Source organism: Cherax quadricarinatus, chromosome 45 (assembly GCF_038502225.1).
Source record: "Cherax quadricarinatus isolate ZL_2023a chromosome 45, ASM3850222v1, whole genome shotgun sequence".
Classification (NCBI taxonomy): domain Eukaryota; kingdom Metazoa; phylum Arthropoda; class Malacostraca; order Decapoda; family Parastacidae; genus Cherax; species Cherax quadricarinatus.
Window position 1 is genome coordinate 14,603,244 of NC_091336.1, and position 17,500 is coordinate 14,620,743.

General features: G+C 37.7%; 1 protein-coding gene across 3 annotated transcripts in view; it reads right to left on the minus strand.

Annotated features, from left to right (window-relative positions):
* Positions 1-17,500, minus strand: part of LOC128694826 (protein bric-a-brac 1-like) — a 110,350-nt gene that overhangs the window by 67,375 nt on the left and 25,475 nt on the right. For all 3 annotated transcript variants that reach the window (XM_070094320.1, XM_070094321.1, XM_070094322.1), the window contains exons 2-5: positions 12,832-13,047; positions 10,794-10,988; positions 10,168-10,308; positions 1-85 (exon numbers count right to left, since the gene is read on the minus strand). The exon at positions 1-85 is cut by the window's left edge and continues 71 nt beyond it. In XM_070094320.1, the coding sequence (XP_069950421.1) occupies positions 1-85; positions 10,168-10,308; positions 10,794-10,988; positions 12,832-13,020 (610 nt within the window). In that variant the 5' untranslated portion in view covers positions 13,021-13,047. The remainder of the gene's footprint in view (positions 86-10,167; positions 10,309-10,793; positions 10,989-12,831; positions 13,048-17,500) is intronic.

Genomic DNA, 17,500 nt, shown 5'->3' on the forward strand with positions numbered 1-17,500 from the left:
TATCATGGGCTGGAGATAATCTTCTCCGCTTAGTAGATGGTGGTGGAGATTCATGAGCCCGTGATCTTGTCTGTGAAGCCTGAGTCTGAAATTGATAAAAAATATTTGAATATTACTTCCAAAAACCAAAAAGAATTCACTCAATGATATACAGTGGTACCTCGGGATACGAACTTAATTCATTCCAGAAGGCTGTTTGAGTGCCGATACCGAACAAATTTGTTCCAATAAGGAATAATGTAAATTAGATTAATCCATTTCAGACCCCCCAAAAATGCACTTACAAAAGCACTTACATAGATACACTTACATAATTGCTTGAGTTTTGAGCTGTTCATATCCCGAGGTACCACTGTATATTCAAACAGGAAGACACATCAGCTTCAGAATCTACCTTTGCATATGATAAGCAAAAAGTTACAGGAGGGGGGGAGATGACTATAAACAACAGATTATTACCTGAGGACCACATAAAAGCAATAATGAAAATGTCACATGATGCTAGTTAATTTTCAAATTGATTTATAATTTATGGGTGAGAAATGCTAAAAAAAAATAAAGGCTGTTTGCAATATACAGTGGACCCCCGGTTATCAGCCAGTTCTGTTATCGGCCAACTCGGTGATCGGCTGGTTTTTCGGCGCCTGGTTATCGGCCATTAATTCAGAGATTGGCTGTTTGGCTGGGGCCGTTTGCACGTTAGTTTGGCTGTGTCTCTAGGTAGCTGAGGAAGCTTCTGAACATACATCCAAACATTTTGCTTATTTCCCTTTGTAGTTTGTGTTATTTTTGCAATGCAACTGTGAAATAAGTAACCATGGCTCCAAAGAAAGTTCCTGTGGTAAAGAAAGTGAGAAATACCATGGAATTTAAGCGTGAAGTGAGAGAAAAGTTTGAGAGTGGTATGAGGGTGGTGGAACTTGCCAGGATGTACAGCAAGAATAAATCAACAATTACATCCATCCTGGCAAAGAAAAAACAAATCAAGGATGCTAATGTTGCAAAAGGAGTAAGTTTTCTAACTAAACAAAGGCCACCAATAATGGAAGAGATGGAAAAGTTATTATTATTGTGGATTAAGGAAAAACAATTAGTGGGAGACAGTGTTGCGGAGTTGATTATTTGTGAGAAGGCAAGGCAGTTGCATGAGGATCTTGCAAAGAAAATGCCTGGAACAAGTGCTGCAATTTGTAAATTTTGGGCGAACAAAGGATGGTTTGATAGATTTAAGAAGCATAGTGGCATATACAGTGTTGTAAGGCATGGTTAGGCTGCAAGTTCTGACAAATGTGCAGCTGAAAAGTATGTTCATGAATTCCAGGACTACGTAAAGGCTGAAGGATTCGAACCCCAACAAGTGTTCAATTGTGATGAAACAGGCCTGTTTTGGAAGAAAATACCAAACAGGACCTACATTACCCAGGAGAAAAAGGCACTGCCAGGACACAAGCCTATGAAAGACAGGCTAACTCTTTTGTTTGTGGTAATGCTAGTGGTAATTACTCGAGTATCACTCAGAAAATCCCAGAGTGTTCAAGAAAAACAATGTCATGAAGAATAGATTGTGTTTGATGTGGAAAGCTAATCATAAGGCAAATTTTTAAAGAGTGGGTTAATGATGTGTTTGGCCCAAGTGTGAAAAAATACCACCTGGAAAAGAAATTGCCACTCAAGTGCCTCCTGGTACTGGACAATGTTCCTGCACATCCTCCGGACTTGAAAGACCAAGTGTTTAGGTACTTCAGTTTTATAAAAGAAGGTCTTGCCTCCTAACACCACTCCTCTCCTCCAGCCCATGGACCAGCAGGTCATTTCTAATTTCAAAAAGCTCTACACAAAAGCAGTGCTTCAAAAGTGCTTTGAAGTGACCTCAGACATTCAGTTGATCCTAAGAGAGTTCTGGAGGAATCACTTCACTATCCTCCATTGCATAAGCCTTATAGGTAAGGCTTGGGAGGGAGACTTCCAAGACTTTGAACTCTGCTTGGAGAAAACTGTAGCCAGATTGTGTCCAAGAGAGGGATTTTGAAGAGTTTGAAGCTGACCCTGACCCTGCCGACCCTGTGGACTCTATTGTGGCACTGGGGTAGTCCCTGGGATTGGAGGCGAGTGGCGAGGATGTGGAAGAGTTGGTGGAGGACCACAGAGAAGAGCTAACCACTGAAGAGCTGCAAGAGCTTTAACTTGAACAGCAACAAACTGCAGCTGAGGAACTTGCTTCAGAGGAGAAGGTGCCTTCTTCATTGATTAAGAACATTTGTGCAAAGTGGAATTATGTGCAAAGTTTTGTTGAGAAGTACCACCCTGACAAAGCTGAAACATGCCATATCTTCAATATGTTTAGTGACTAAACCCTCTCCCACGTAATGGAAATCTTAAACAGATGCCAGAAACAAAGCACTCTGGACAGTTATTTTGTGAGACAGGTCCAGTGACTCAAGCTGGTCCTAGTGGCATTAAAAGACAAAGAAGGGAAGTAACCCCAGAGAAGGCTTTGCTACCTAAAATCTTTATGGAGGGGGTTTCCCCTTCCAAACACTAACTCCTTCCTCTTTCCTCCTTCCTATCTTCCAGAAGCCAGCATTAGCTTTCAATAAAGGTATGTAATATTTATATAATTGTTAAAAAAATTATATTTTTGTGAATATTTTTCTCTGGAATTGATTAATTGTATTTACATTAATTCTTAGGGGAAATATTATATTAGTTTTCAGCCATTTTGGTTTTTGGCCGACCTTCTGGAACGGATTACGGCCAATAACCGAAAGTCTACTGTGCATTAGACTTAAACTAGCAGTGTATAGTGTCTGTCCCTAAGTAATCAGGCACTTCCTATAGAAACTTGCTTCACTTTCTCTTGACTTTAGCCTTGTCCCAACAGCATTTTTATATTATATATATATACAGTGTGTTTAACCCCTTGACTGTTGCAACCCCAAATTCTGAGGTGTCTCCTGGTGTTACAAAATCCCCCCCCCCCAAAAAAAAAATTCTTATGAAATGATAGAGAATCTTTTCCCGATTGTAATGACACCAAAAGAACGAAATTTGATGGAAAACTGGCGGAATTACACTCTCGCGAAATTAGCGACCTCGGCGGTATTTACAAACCGGCTATTTCGCCCACTTTGAGCCCTATTTTCGGCTTATTCCATTGTTCCAGTCTACCAAACTCATAGCTATTTCTTTAGAACTCCATTTTTTTCTATCGATTGAGTACAAGAAACTGCCCATTTTCCGATTTCAACTACCCAATAACGTGGTCAGAAATTTGCAATTTGGCTAATTTCACGAATATTAAAAAAATATAATTTCAAAATAGGGTCCAGAACGAACAATCCAGACATTCCTAGCTCTAACATAACATTTTCTTTGTTCATCAGTCACGTCTCCAGGCCCCTCTGATATTACTCTTGCTTTCTATTTTGAATTTTTATTCAAACAAATAATAGAAGATTTACTGTTATGCAGACTACTGCAATATTGTAATAATTGTATAAATAATGTCAACCCATTCATGACTGCATATTAGAATGGCTACTTGGACATTTATTGGAAAATATCATCATTTGTTTACTTTTGAACATCAGCAAAAATCAAGCATTTTCCCTACTATGAGCTCCATTTCAAGGTTCTTTTCATAGTAAAACCAATCAAAATCACCTCTATTTCTATAATGTGTTTTCTATTATATCAAACGAGACCAAGAAAACAAGAATACAATCATAAATACTATACGAAAATAGACCACAAATTCGGCATTTTAATTAAAAAAAAAAAGGTCGGAGTTTTTTTTTCTCATTATGCACTGAGTGCTGCAGGATTTTTTTTATATGGTGCACACTGACCACACAGACCCATTCTCTCACACGTGGGCCTACCAGCTTTCTCCTGCTTGATTTGAAGCCGATAGAATTTATGAGTATATATACGTCAAAAACAGTGGCTCGTGAGACGTACATATATGACCAAAACAGTCAAAGGGTTAATAAAGTCACAAGATGAACTGTGAGGATCTGAGTTTAAACAATTGCACTCTGCAAATGGCAAGGTCTATGTATACCAGACAAAATGTATTTCTTCTTCTTTCAACAAACCAGCTGTATCCCACTTAAGCAGGGTGGCCCAAAAAGAAAAACGAAAGTTTCTCTTTTTAACTTTTGTAATATATATACATGTACTTTAGTGAAAAACTAGGAAACATGATTACTGATGCACACATGAATAGAGACCACCTGCTACTAACAGGAGATTTCACCATAAACTTACTACACGACCAGGACCCACAAGTAACCGAATTCACAAACACTATAAGCAACTGCCTGTTGCTACCAACAATATCTAAACCTACAAGAATCACCGAGACAAGTATCTCCTTAACCCTTTAAGGGTCGACAGGCCCTCTCCGAGACTCGTTCTCAGGGTCGGCCAAATTTCAAAAAAAAAAAAAAAAAAAAAAAAATCTTACGAAAAGATAGAGAATTTTTTCCCGATCATAATGACACCAAAAATATGAAATTTGATGGAAAACTTACAGAATTATGCTCTTGCGAAGTTAGCGGTCTCTGCGATGTTTACGCATCGGCAATTTTGCCCACTTTGTGCCCCATTTTCGGCCAATTCCACTGTACTAGTCAACAAAAAACATGAATATTTAGCTAGAACTCCATTTTTTCTATCGAATGAGTGCAAGAAACCACCCATTTACCAATTTCAACTATCCAGTGCAGTGGTAAGAATTTAGCAATTTTGCCAATTTTACACAAATTTCAAAAGATGCCAATTTCCGAATAGGGTCCAGAATAAACAAGAAAGACATTCCTGGCACTAAAATGACATTTCCTCTGTTCATTAGTCACATCTCAAGGCCCCTCTTACATTCATTTGCTTTCCACTTTGAATTTTTATTCTCACAAAAAATAGAAGATTTACTGTCATGCAGACTACTGCATTAGTGTAAAAAATGGTATAAATAATATTGGCGCACTTGTGAAAGAATATTAGACTCACCAGTTGACGTGTATTGGACGCTTGGCATGATTTGTTTACTTTTGAACTTTGGTAAAAATCGAACATTTCTGCTACTTTGAGCTCAATTTCAAGGTACTTTTCATTGTAAAACCAGTCAAAATCATCTCAATTTCTGTAATATGTCTTCAATTCTATAAAATAAGACCAAGAAAACTAGAATACAACAATAAATACCATAGGAAAATACAGTGCAAAGTCGCTGTTTTATTCCAAAAAAAACGGTCGAAGTTTTTTTTTTCTCATTATGCACTGTGTGCTGCAGGATTTTTTAATACTGTGCACACTGACCACATAGACCGATTCTTTCATATGTACGCCTACCAGCTTTCTCCCACGAGATTTGAGGGAGCTAGAATTTAGGCGTACTAGTACGTCAAAAACCCTGGGTCGTAACCCTCAAAGGGTTAATAGACCACATCTGGGCTAACACCATATTCCCTTTAAAATCAGGCATAATCACAGACAACACTACAGACCACTACCCAACCTTTCTCATAACTGATCTAGGTAAATTGCCACAAGACATTACTAAAGTAACCTTAAGACTACTTAACGAGACAGCTGTTAACAACTTTATAGCAGCTATGAATAACGTTGATTGGCAAAATGAGCTCGAAACATATACTGATATGAATGAATGTATAAATAATTTTCTAAAAAAAGCCCAAAACCTCTACAACAAACATTGCCCCCAAAAAACTAAACAGATCACAGCAAAGAGACTGAATAGTCCCTGGCTAACACCCAGCATCCTCAAATCCATTAACACAAAGCACAAATAAGAAAAACAGTATAGAATGGGTCAAATAACTAGAGAACAGTCTAAATGTTACTCGTCAGCTCTTACCAGCCTGATAAGAAGATCTAAAAAATTGTATTATGAAAATAGATTACATAACATCAAAGGTGATATGAAAAAGACCTGGAAAACTATCTGAAATTCTTGGAACTAAGTTATCCAAAAACAAAACAATCAAACTAACAAAATCAGATGAACTCCTACTCACACCAACTGAAACAGCAGACTCAATGCTTTCTTCTCCACCATAGGAAAAAATCTAGCAAACAAAATACCAAGGTCAAACACCCGTCCATCAGACTACCTCATAGGTACCTACCCAAATATGCTATTCCTAGCTCCAACTAACCCACTAGAAGTCTCACTCATCATCAACACCCTTAAAATTAACAAGGCAGGAGACATAAACAACTTGCCTGCTTTTTTGTACAAAAAAGCTTCTCAAGTATTGTCACCAATTATTGCAACACTCTTTAACAAATCCATGGAATCGTCTACCTTCCCAACAATCCTCAAAATAGCGAGGGTCACTCCGATCCATAAAGGAGGTGATCAAGCTGCCTTGAATAACTATAGACCAATATCTAACTTACCACTACTCTCTAAAATCTTTGAAAAATTAATTCATAGACGGATCTATTCCTACCTCGTCTCACACAACATATTAAACCCTTGCCAGTTTGGATTCAGGAATAATAAAAGCACAAATGATACTATCATACACATTCTAGAACTAATATATACTGCACTTGAAAAGAAAGAAGTCCTGCTGGGCATTTTCATTGATTTACGTAAAGCTTTTGATACAGTCGACCATGAGCTGCTGTACTCTAAATTAACGCACTATAGTATCAGAGGCCACTCCCTCAACTACAATATGTGTATGCAAATGGTGCAAACTCTTCCACCTAACCAATCACAGTAGGAGTCCCACAAGGAAGTGTCCTTGGACCACTCCTCTTTCTCATCTACATCAATGATCTACCGAATTAATCACAGCTACTCAAACCCACATTATTTGCAGATGACACTACATACGTCTTCTCCCACCCAAACCCAGTCATACTCGCCAACACTGTCAATGCCGAATTGCAGAAAATATCTGCCTGGATGATGACTAATAAACTTACCCTGAATACTGATAAAACCTATTTCATTCAGTTTGGAAACAAAGCTGCAAATGTTCCACTTAACATAACGCTAAACAGAGGGAAAATTCCTAGGTATCCACCTTGACAGTAGCCTTAAGTTCCAGACACATATACAATAAATCACCAAGAAAATCTCCAAGACTGTAGGCATACTATCAAAGATAAGGTACTACATTCCACAATCAGCTCTCCTGGCACTGTACCATTCATTCATATACCCTTATCTCACATATGGAATTTGTGCATGGGGATCAACAACATTAAATTGCCTGAGACCTCTAATAACCCAGCAAAAGGCAGCAGTCAGAATGATAACAAATTCCCACTCCCACCAGCATACTCCACCAATTTTTAAAAGTCTAAATCTGCTCACCATTAAGAACATCCATACTTATTCATGTACCTACTACATACACAGAACAATACATGTAAATATAAACCCTCCACTCAAACTTCTCCTCACTAACCTTAACAGGACACATGACCATAACACAAGACACAGATCTCTTTTTGATTTACCTCGTGTCCATATCACACTGTGTAAAACTCTATGCACATAAAGGGCCCCAAAATATGAAATTCATTACCAGAAGATACTAAAGTAACCCGATCTAAAAATCAATTTAACCCTTTGACTGTTTTGGTCGTATATATAAATCTTACGAGCCACCGTTTTTGACATATATATACTAATAAATTCTAGTGGCTTCAAATCAAGCTGGAGAAAGCTGGTAGGCCCATATGTGAGAGAATGGGTCTGTGTGGTCAGTGTGCACCATATAAAAAAAAATCCTGCAGTACGCAGTGCATAATGAGAAAAAAAAAACTGACTTTTTTTTAATTAAAATGCTGACTTTGTGGTCTATTTTCGTATAGTAATTATGGTTGTATTCTTGTTTTCTTGGTCTCATTTAATAGAATGGAAAACATATTATAGAAATAGAGGTGATGTTGATTGGTTTTACTATGAAAAGAACCTTGAAATGGAGCTCATAGTAGGGAAAATGCTTGATTTTTGCTGATGTTCAAAAGTAAACAAATGATGATATTTTCCAATAAATGTCCAAGTCGCCATTCTAATATGCAGTCATGAATGGGTTGACATTATTTATACAATTATTATAATATTGCAGTAGTCTGCATAACAGTAAATCTTCTATTTTTTGTTTGAATAAAAATTCAAAATAGAAAGCAAGAGTAATATCAGAGGGGCCTGGAGACATGACTGATGAACAAAGAAAATGTTATGTTAGAGCTAGGAATGTCTGGATTGTTCATTCTGGACCCTATTTTGAAATTATCATATTTTTTTAATTTTCGTGAAATTGGCCAAATTGCAAATTTCTGACCACATTATTGGGTAGTTGAAATCGGAAAATGGTCAGTTTCTTGTACTCAATCGATAGAAAAAAATAGCTATGAGTTTGGTCGACTGGAACAATGGAATAAGCCGAAAATAGGGCTCAAAGTGGGCGAAATCTCTGATTCGTAAATATCGCCGAGGTCGCTAACTTCACGAGAGTGTAATTCCGTCAGTTTTCCATCAAATTTCATTCTTTTGGTGTCATTACAATCGGGAAGGGGGGGGGGTGTGGAATTTTGTGACACCAGGAGACACCTCAGGATTTGGGGTTGCAACAGTCAAGGGGTTAAGACTCTTCTCAAAAACCACTTAATCACCGTAGACTAAATGCTAAATACTCAGTACTCACATACTCAATATGTATTCCCATATCAAAATTTCAACAATTACTTTTGAATCTTTTATCCATTGTTGATAGGAATATAACTGAATAATTCTTTTCACAAAAAGCTTTTTTGAATATATGAATATATCTTTTGTAGATGGGGTTGTAAAAGAAGTAAATGCTAGGGTGTTTGGGAGAGGAGTGGGATTAAATTATGGGGAATCAAATACAAAATGGGAATTGACACAGTTGCTTTTTGCTGATGATACTGTGCTTATGGGAGATTCTAAAGAATGAGTTTGGGAGTGTGTGTAAAGGTAGAAAGTTTAAAGTGAACATAGAAAAGAGTAAGGTGATGAGGGTATCAAATGATTTAGATAAAGAAAAATTGGATATCAAATTGGGGAGGAGGAGTATGGAAGAAGTGAATGTTTTCAGATACTTGGGAGTTGACGTGTCGGCGGATGGATTTATGAAGGATTGATGAGGAAAAAAAGGCGAGTGGTGCACTGAGGTATATGTGGAAACAAAAAAACGTTATCTATTGAGGCAAAGAAGGGAATGTATGAAAGTATAGTAGTACCAACACTCTTATATGGGTGTGAAGCTTGGGTTGTGAATGCAGCAGCGAGGAGGCAGTTGGAGGCAGTGGAGATGTCCTGTCTAAGGGTAATGTGTGGTGTAAATATTATGCAGAAAATTCGGAGTGTGGAAATTAGGAGAAGGTGTGGAGTTAATAAAAGTATTAGTCAGAGGGCAGAAGAGGGGTTGTTGAGGTGGTTTGGTCATTTAGAGAGAATGGATCAAAGTAGAATGACATGGAAAGTATATAAATCTATAGGGGAAGGGAGGCGGGGTAGGGGTCGTCCTCGAAAGGGTTGGAGAGAGGGGGTAAAGGAGGTTTTGTGGGCAAGGGGCTTGGACTTCCAGCAAGCGTGCGTGAGCGTGTTAGATAGGAGTGAATGGAGACGAATGGTACTTGGGACCTGACGATCTATTGGAGTGTGAGCAGGGTAATATTTAGTGAAGGGATTCAGGGAAACCGGTTATTTTCATATAGTCGGACTTGAGTCCTGGAAATGGGAAGTACAATGCCTGCACTTTAAAGGAGGGGTTTGGGATATTGGCAGTTTGGAGGGATATGTTGTGTGTCTTTATATGTGTATGCTTCTGGACTGTTGTATTCTGAGCACCTCTGCAAAAACAGTGATAATGTGCGAGTGTGGTGAAAGTGTTGAATGATGATGAAAGTATTTTCTTTTTGGGGATTTTCTTTCTTTTTTTTTTGGGTCACCCTGCCTCGGTGGGAAACGGCCGACTTGTTGTAAAAAAAAAAAAAAAAAAAAAAAAAAAAATTTGCATTAATTTTTACTTAATTATTACACTGGAGTTAATTCAGGAAATATGATACTATAGTCTATTTTAGTGGTTATGTGCTTTTGGAAAAGTTAATTAATGCACCATAAATTTTTTAAAATAAACAATACTCTGAACTCACCGTGACTTGGGAGACGACAGGTATGGTTATTGCACTTGCACTGCTCACTGCTGCAGCAACTGCTGCTGCTGCTGCTGCAGCCACAACTGAATTTGAACTGTTGGCTACTTCTGTAGTTGGTACCAAATTTTGATACATTTCCTATGGAAAATGCAATTTTTTGGTTAACTCCAAAAATAAGATAATTACAAGATCAGCCTTAGATCTTTACAGTACATAAATACAGGTATTCTTCATTGTATATTAAGGCTACTGTACAAAGAAATTAAAAAAGTCACTGAAAACTCTTCCCAACATTGTCACAAAGTACTGAATTAATTTTAATATGCATATAAAATACTATATTATCTAAGTCTTGCTCTCTCTCACATAGTACATTTGTTTTAGGTTTATCAAAACAGACAAATATTAATTAAATTTTAAATAAAACATAAACCAATTTAACTTTTTCTAAAATGTACAATGTCTCATGGTAATTTATTTTAACTAATTTTTCTAACACTATATAGTTACTGACATTATAAATGTAACCAAATTGTACCATAAATATCTACAATTTTTCCAAGAACAATTTTAGATACTTTTGGTAAAGGATACACAATGAAATACAGTATGAGGTTTCAAACCTTTTCCATTCGTGCACGGGTGTTCTGTGTATCTGTTAGTCCCCGCACCTGAAGCGCCTCAGCAAGCTTCATAAACGTGTGAAGCCGGGTTTGGGAAACATTAACTTGACCCTCATACATAAATGCTAACACTGCTTCTAGGTCTTCTATGGGAACTTCTCGGAGAATTATCACTGGGTGTTGACACGGGTTATTCTACAAAAGGTGAGGCATATTATTAAGTTTATAGAGATTTTTTTTTTTTTTAACAAGCCGGCCATATCCCACTGAGGCAGGGTGATCTAAAAAGAAAAACGAAAGTTTTTCTTTTTAGGTCACGAAAGTTTTTCTTTTTAAATTTAGCAATTTATACAGGAGAAGGGGTTATTAGCTCCCTTACTCCCATCATTTTTTATATTTATAGAAAATATTTTGATACAATTACAGACTAGTCTATTAAAAAATGTATCGAATAAATATTAGAGGAGATTCTGATAAAATTAGAGTACTACCCAATTAAATAAGTATCTAATATACATGTAATATTATCATAAAGTAATTAAACACATGATCTCAATATTCCCAAGAACTGTGTGTGCCAAAAAAGGCCTAAAAGACCAATAGTAAGAGGATTTTGCAATGTTATTGCAAAATCCTGTTACTATTATGGTGATACCGACATGATATGGAAAAAGACACTTAGGTACAGCGCGGGACATTTATTACAGTTAATGTCCTGAACTGTACCAAGTGTCTTTTTCCACAATGTTATTACTGTACAATATTATAACATTACAATAATATGGAGTTACTTGAATAGAAAATTTTAGACTAATTTCATGTAACAGCAAATGTTAAGGTATAAATATCCTAAATGTAACAGTTATTCTTTTGTAAGTTAAATACAGTACTGCAGTACTTGGGTGTACTACAGGTTTCATGACAAGAGTAAAAGATTAGTTATCTCATTTTAAAATACACATGTATTAACATCATACACTGTTTCCAAATTTCGAAGATATACAATCTGTTAGCCTTCAGGTAAGACATTAATGAGCTTGTAGAAAATATTATGTTAACTTTAGAATACACTGTAATGATATATAAGTACTGTATCTATACATGTACTCATGTTTTAAAGAATAATAATTAGAACTTTTTTATTTCATTCATCCTAATGCACAATAATGTATGTGATATTCTAATAATATGAGAGTATCCAACCTAGAATGTTATGAATGTAAATTTAAATGAACAATACAATATCACTAATATATTTAAAAAATTATCAAAGTTCCACTGTTTACAATGCTAAGATTTATAAGGTGATTGTGATTGACTAGTTATTAAAAATATATCATTATTACTGTTTGTAGATGAATGGTTCAGAGAACCGACATGTTGATAAATTAGACACATGTGCAACTCTTGGGTATCTTTATTGAGGAAACGTTTCGCCACACAGTGGCTTCATCAGTCCATACAAAGGAGAATCTTGAAGAACAGGAGGAGAATGAGGTAATCATTCTCCTCCTGTTCTTCAAGATTCTCCTTTGTATGGACTGATGAAGCCACTGTGTGGCGAAACGTTTCTTCAATAAAGATACCCAAGAGTTGCACATGTGTCTAATTTATCATCATTATTACTCAATTTCCCATTTTTATGGGGTGGAGAGGCACTTGGGCTTTATTGGGAAGAAGATAGAGAATGGGTCTCCAGCCTACTTTCCTCCTTTGTTGCTGGGCTCTTTGTACCAACAATAGTGGTGATGCCACCACATCCTTACTTAATTTTTTGGTTTACATAACCTAAAAAAATTTATTTAATATTACATAAATCTTAAGAGACCGGGCTGCAGGGGTGTTGACCCCTGGAACCCTCTCCAGGTATACTCCAGGCTCCAGCACTTAAACAGTACCAGTACATAACAAGTAATGAAAAAAAATTAGTAAATGAATCTACATGCATAATATCTATCTAAATCAAATATTCTATTTAGTATATTTTGTATTTTAGAGGTACAAACCATCATAAATCAGCAATAAGTCTAGTTCAAACCTTTAATATATCTCTGAAGTACGGACTACAGGCGGAGAGAATGAGCTTGTGTGCCTTCAACTGCATTCCATCAGCGGCTAGTGTGACATCAACAAAATCTCCACCTTCATGTAGAGAATGAAGAGCTGCTGTCATTGTCGTGCCAAAATTATTCCACCGCAGGCAGAACTGCATATCACTGCCCCCCATAATGTGATACTTTTTACTTTCACTGATCTGAAATAAATAATTGTCTGCAATTAAAAAACAGGTTCTGTTATCTGTTTTTAACATTAGAAGACTAAATAGTATGTTCTCATTTATACAATATTCAGAATGCAGCATAGTACCCTATTAATCCTTCAAAATTCATCAATCCATAGGCATTTTCTTATGGATTTGTAAATGGTTTCCAAAATTTGTGGATTTTTGTTGGTGCTTTTTATGGATATCCTGCAAAATGATCCTAAAAATTATCTAGTCTCTTAAAATGTGAAAATATACTTTTTTATTTCCTATTTCATAATATAATATAATATACAGTTGTGGAAAAAAGTTCTTATACTCTCACTCTGCTGGGCAGAAGTGCCATCTGGCAACTCAGACATAGTAAACAGAGGAGCAAAGACTACAGTATTTTCATGAATGAATTACTGCAGCTTGTAACGACAATGGTGACTGGCTGACAAAATTAATTGGGGGTTGTTGGTCTTGTTCTCATATCACAAAAACCAACAGACTAATCCTTATGAAACTCATAGCAGTTATTCTCCTCTATAAGATAATGTGCTAGGGCACAGCATTAAAGAAATTTATAATTAAAAGCTTGAACAGGCTTATTTTCCCTACTTTTGACTGCAATCTTAAATTGGCATTTACACAGTCCAATAACTATGTGAACGTTTCTTTATGCAGAATACACCTGAACTAAAAGTTTAAGGCCAAACAGAAGAGGTATTCTTCAGTTATTGTACAGAAACCAATAATTCCCACATTATGTTATAAAATTGACAAATTTGTTCCTACACAAGCTAAAACTAAGGTGAACCTTCCTCTCTGTTAAGATGCATTATCATGGAGGAAACCCATGTTGCAGTGTTTGAACTCCAAGACTGAGGGACTGATTACCTCATCTTCTGTATATAGTTCTACTGTCTTCAAATTATATCCTAGAATTTGTATTGCAACTTAAGAAGTGGCATTCTTAAGTTGCTGTACAGCCTGATAACACACTAAACCTTCCTTTAGGAGTCCTATAGCTCGACTGCAAGCACAATCAGCTTACACACTGAGGCCCAGAGTTCGAATCTCCTCTGGTACAGCTGGAAAACATTAGGAACGCGTTTCCATATATCACCTCTGTCCATGTTCACCTATCAGTATAAAATGGGTACCTGGGTGTTAATCGACCGGTGTGGGTCGCATCCTAGGACAAAACTGACCTAATTTGCCCAAAATGCTCAGCATAACAAGCGGCTTTCTCTACAGTAGTGTCACTGATGTCAAGTAGGCCTCTATACCATGTACAGGCACTTGTAGTAAATATAGTATTATTATTATTATTTAGGCAAGCTATACCTGCAATGAAAGCATGAAGCTGATCGGAAGAGGCTTTCTCAAGTTATTACATAGAAACCTTGGAAGAAACAAAAAACTAAAACAATTATAAATATCCTTTTAAAACGTAGCTAGCTTACTTCAATGAACGGGACAATCAAAAGATGTTAGACTGCCAGCACAGAGTTTTCGTAATAATTAACCCATACAGTGGACCCCCGCATAACGATTACCTCCGAATGCGACCAATTATGTAAGTGTATTTATGTAAGTGCGTTTGTACGTGTATGTTTGGGGGTCTGAAATGGACTAATCTACTTCACAATATTCCTTATGGGAATAAATTCGGTCAGTACTGGCACCTGAACATACTTATGGAGTGAAAAAATATCGTTAACCGGGGGTCCACTGTATATACGTACACATAATAGACAAATTACATAAGCATATAACGTTCGGCAACAGGGGGATACGTCCGGTTTAAACAGAAACTACACGCTTATTTAGCGTAGGACAGATTGGTACAAGGTGAGAGCATGTCTCTGAGAAGATCAATAAGCTGGTAAGATGACAGCCTCACACAGCCAACAGCAATGAAGACAGTTAGCCACATTATAATTATTATTATAATCATGAGGAAGCGCTAAACCCGTACAGTTGGTCACAAACACAATTCTAGCTTGAAGAAAAACAGCTTGTTGATCACTGATGCAGGCTAACCATGCTAGGTTAATTATTAATTGCTATTATTATAAAATTCATAAGGAAGCACTAACTCCTGAGTAGGTATCATATAGCAATAAACCTGAATGGATCACAAAGCACTAAACCAGCATGGGTCATTTAGCACTAAATCCGTATGGGTGATGTGCTAAACCCATTTTGGTCATACACACTAAAACCATAGTATTGCTCATATGGCACTAGTCATGGTATAGCCACTAAGAACTAAACCCATAGGGGTCATTCAGCACTAAACCTGCAGGAGTTATTCAGTGCTAAAGCCATAGAGGTCATAGTGTTAAACCTGTTAGGTCATTCTGCCATAAACCCGTAAGGTCATTAGGCGCTAATCCCATTGGGGTTATACAACATATAAGACGTGCTAGTTTGGTTTCGTCTACACTGTAGGATTTTTCAATCTGGAGTATACCTGGAAAGGGTTTCGGGGGTCAACGCCCCCGCGGCCCGGTCAGTGACCAGGCCTCACGGTGGATCAGGGCCTGATCAACCAGGCTCTTACTCTTGGCCGCACGCAACCCGACGTACGAACCACAGTCCGGTTGCTCAGGTCTTCAAGAAGGTGCCGTTCCAGCGCCTTCTTGAAGACAGCCAGGGGTCTATTGGTAATCCCCTTTACGTATGCTGGGAGGCAGTTGAACAGTCTTGGGCCCCCAGATACTTATTGTGTTGTCTCTTATCGTGCTAATGGCGCCCCTGCTTTTCATTGGGGAATGTTGCATCATCTGTCGAGTCTCGCTTTCATAGGGAGAAATATTCGGGAATGTAACGTAATCAGACTATCCATTTCCTTGGATCAAGAGCCATTCTCCAGCATCAAGTCACCCAGTCGGAAGGGGACAGGACTAGCTCTCAGACGTATCATGGTCGGATTTTGATATTTGCTTATACGTGGGTAAATGTTTCAATGGGTTTGTGTAACTCGGCTACCCTAACCCACACTAATGAAATTTAGACCTGCCCAGACTTACCTAATGAAATCCAACCTAGCTTAACCCAATAGAATCCAATCCAACCCTTACCCAACCGAACTTAAATTAATTTAATCAAATATAAAATACACGAGTGAAAACATGAAATCTGATCGCCTGTGTCGGCTCACATTCTAATACTACCCAAATTGAATGAGTATAAAATGTACAAATTTCAATGACATTCAAGGTAAGTGCCGTAGTGTGCATTTCTAGAGGACTTTATAGCCATGAGAAATGAAACACAAGGAAACCAGAGCAAGATGCTATATATTACAATCATAGCCTAGCACTAAACCTGTAGGGGCATACAACACTTGGGGAATGAGAGGTAATCAGTTCTGATCTATGGAAGGGTAGTGTAGCTCCTATTCCTTGGATCAAAATCCCTCAAAGGTTGACGGAAATAGTGTAGAAACGCAGACAAATAGAATCTCCAGAAGGCGAATGGCAAGATTGAATAAAATTTAGCACTTTTAACACCTGGGTGATGACACTGAATAAGGACTGAGTGAGGAAACAGACTCGGAAAGGACCACCGTCCCTCATCCTGAATTGAGTTGAGCAAGGCGGCTGCCAGCTGAGACTGTGCCACTTGTCGCTTGTAATACGGATTCAGCGTGAGAGGCACCCAACCCTGTATTTACTATTACATTCGTGAGGAAGAACTAAACCCGTAACGTCGTACAGTGCCTGGTACTGGGAGGTATTCAAGTCTGATTCGAGGAAGGAAAAAGTAGCTCTAATTCTTTGGATCACGTGCCTTTCACCAGCATTTGAAAGTTGTATGCACAATACCCATCAAGCGAGGCTCCTTGATGCTGATGAGGGGCTCTTGATCTAGTGAATTGGATCTATGCTCCAGTCCCCTCAATGCCTTCCGTCTCCCCCACCGGCGCTGTATAATCCCTACGTATTTAGCGCTCCCCATAATAATAATAATAATGTACGCACAATACAAATTTGGTCACAACATGAAAAAGACTAATTATTATTACACTGGGCAAGCGTTAAACCTGAAGAGGTTGTACAAGCCTGGAGAATGGAAGTAATCAGGTTTGATCCAAGGAAAAGGATGGTAGCTCATTTTTTGGATCAAAAGCTCTTTAACAGCATCAAGGCAACTCCTCTCCCCACAATCCCCAGGAAAGGGTCCCAGTCTTTTGACGACAGAAGTGTGATAATAGGTGTCAGTCATACTCTCCCATGGCTGCACTCGACTGGTGCGCAATAAACTGTCCCCGTGTCTCATATAAAGGTAGACGCCATTAATTAAGAGGCAACCAGACGACTGAGTCATTGGGAATCATCCAGAATGAGGGCTCACAGGTCTGTGTGAACGCCTTAGAAGTACATACATGAATCAATAACACTGCTGAAACTCTCCACTTACCCCATCCTCTCACATTCCCAACACAGAA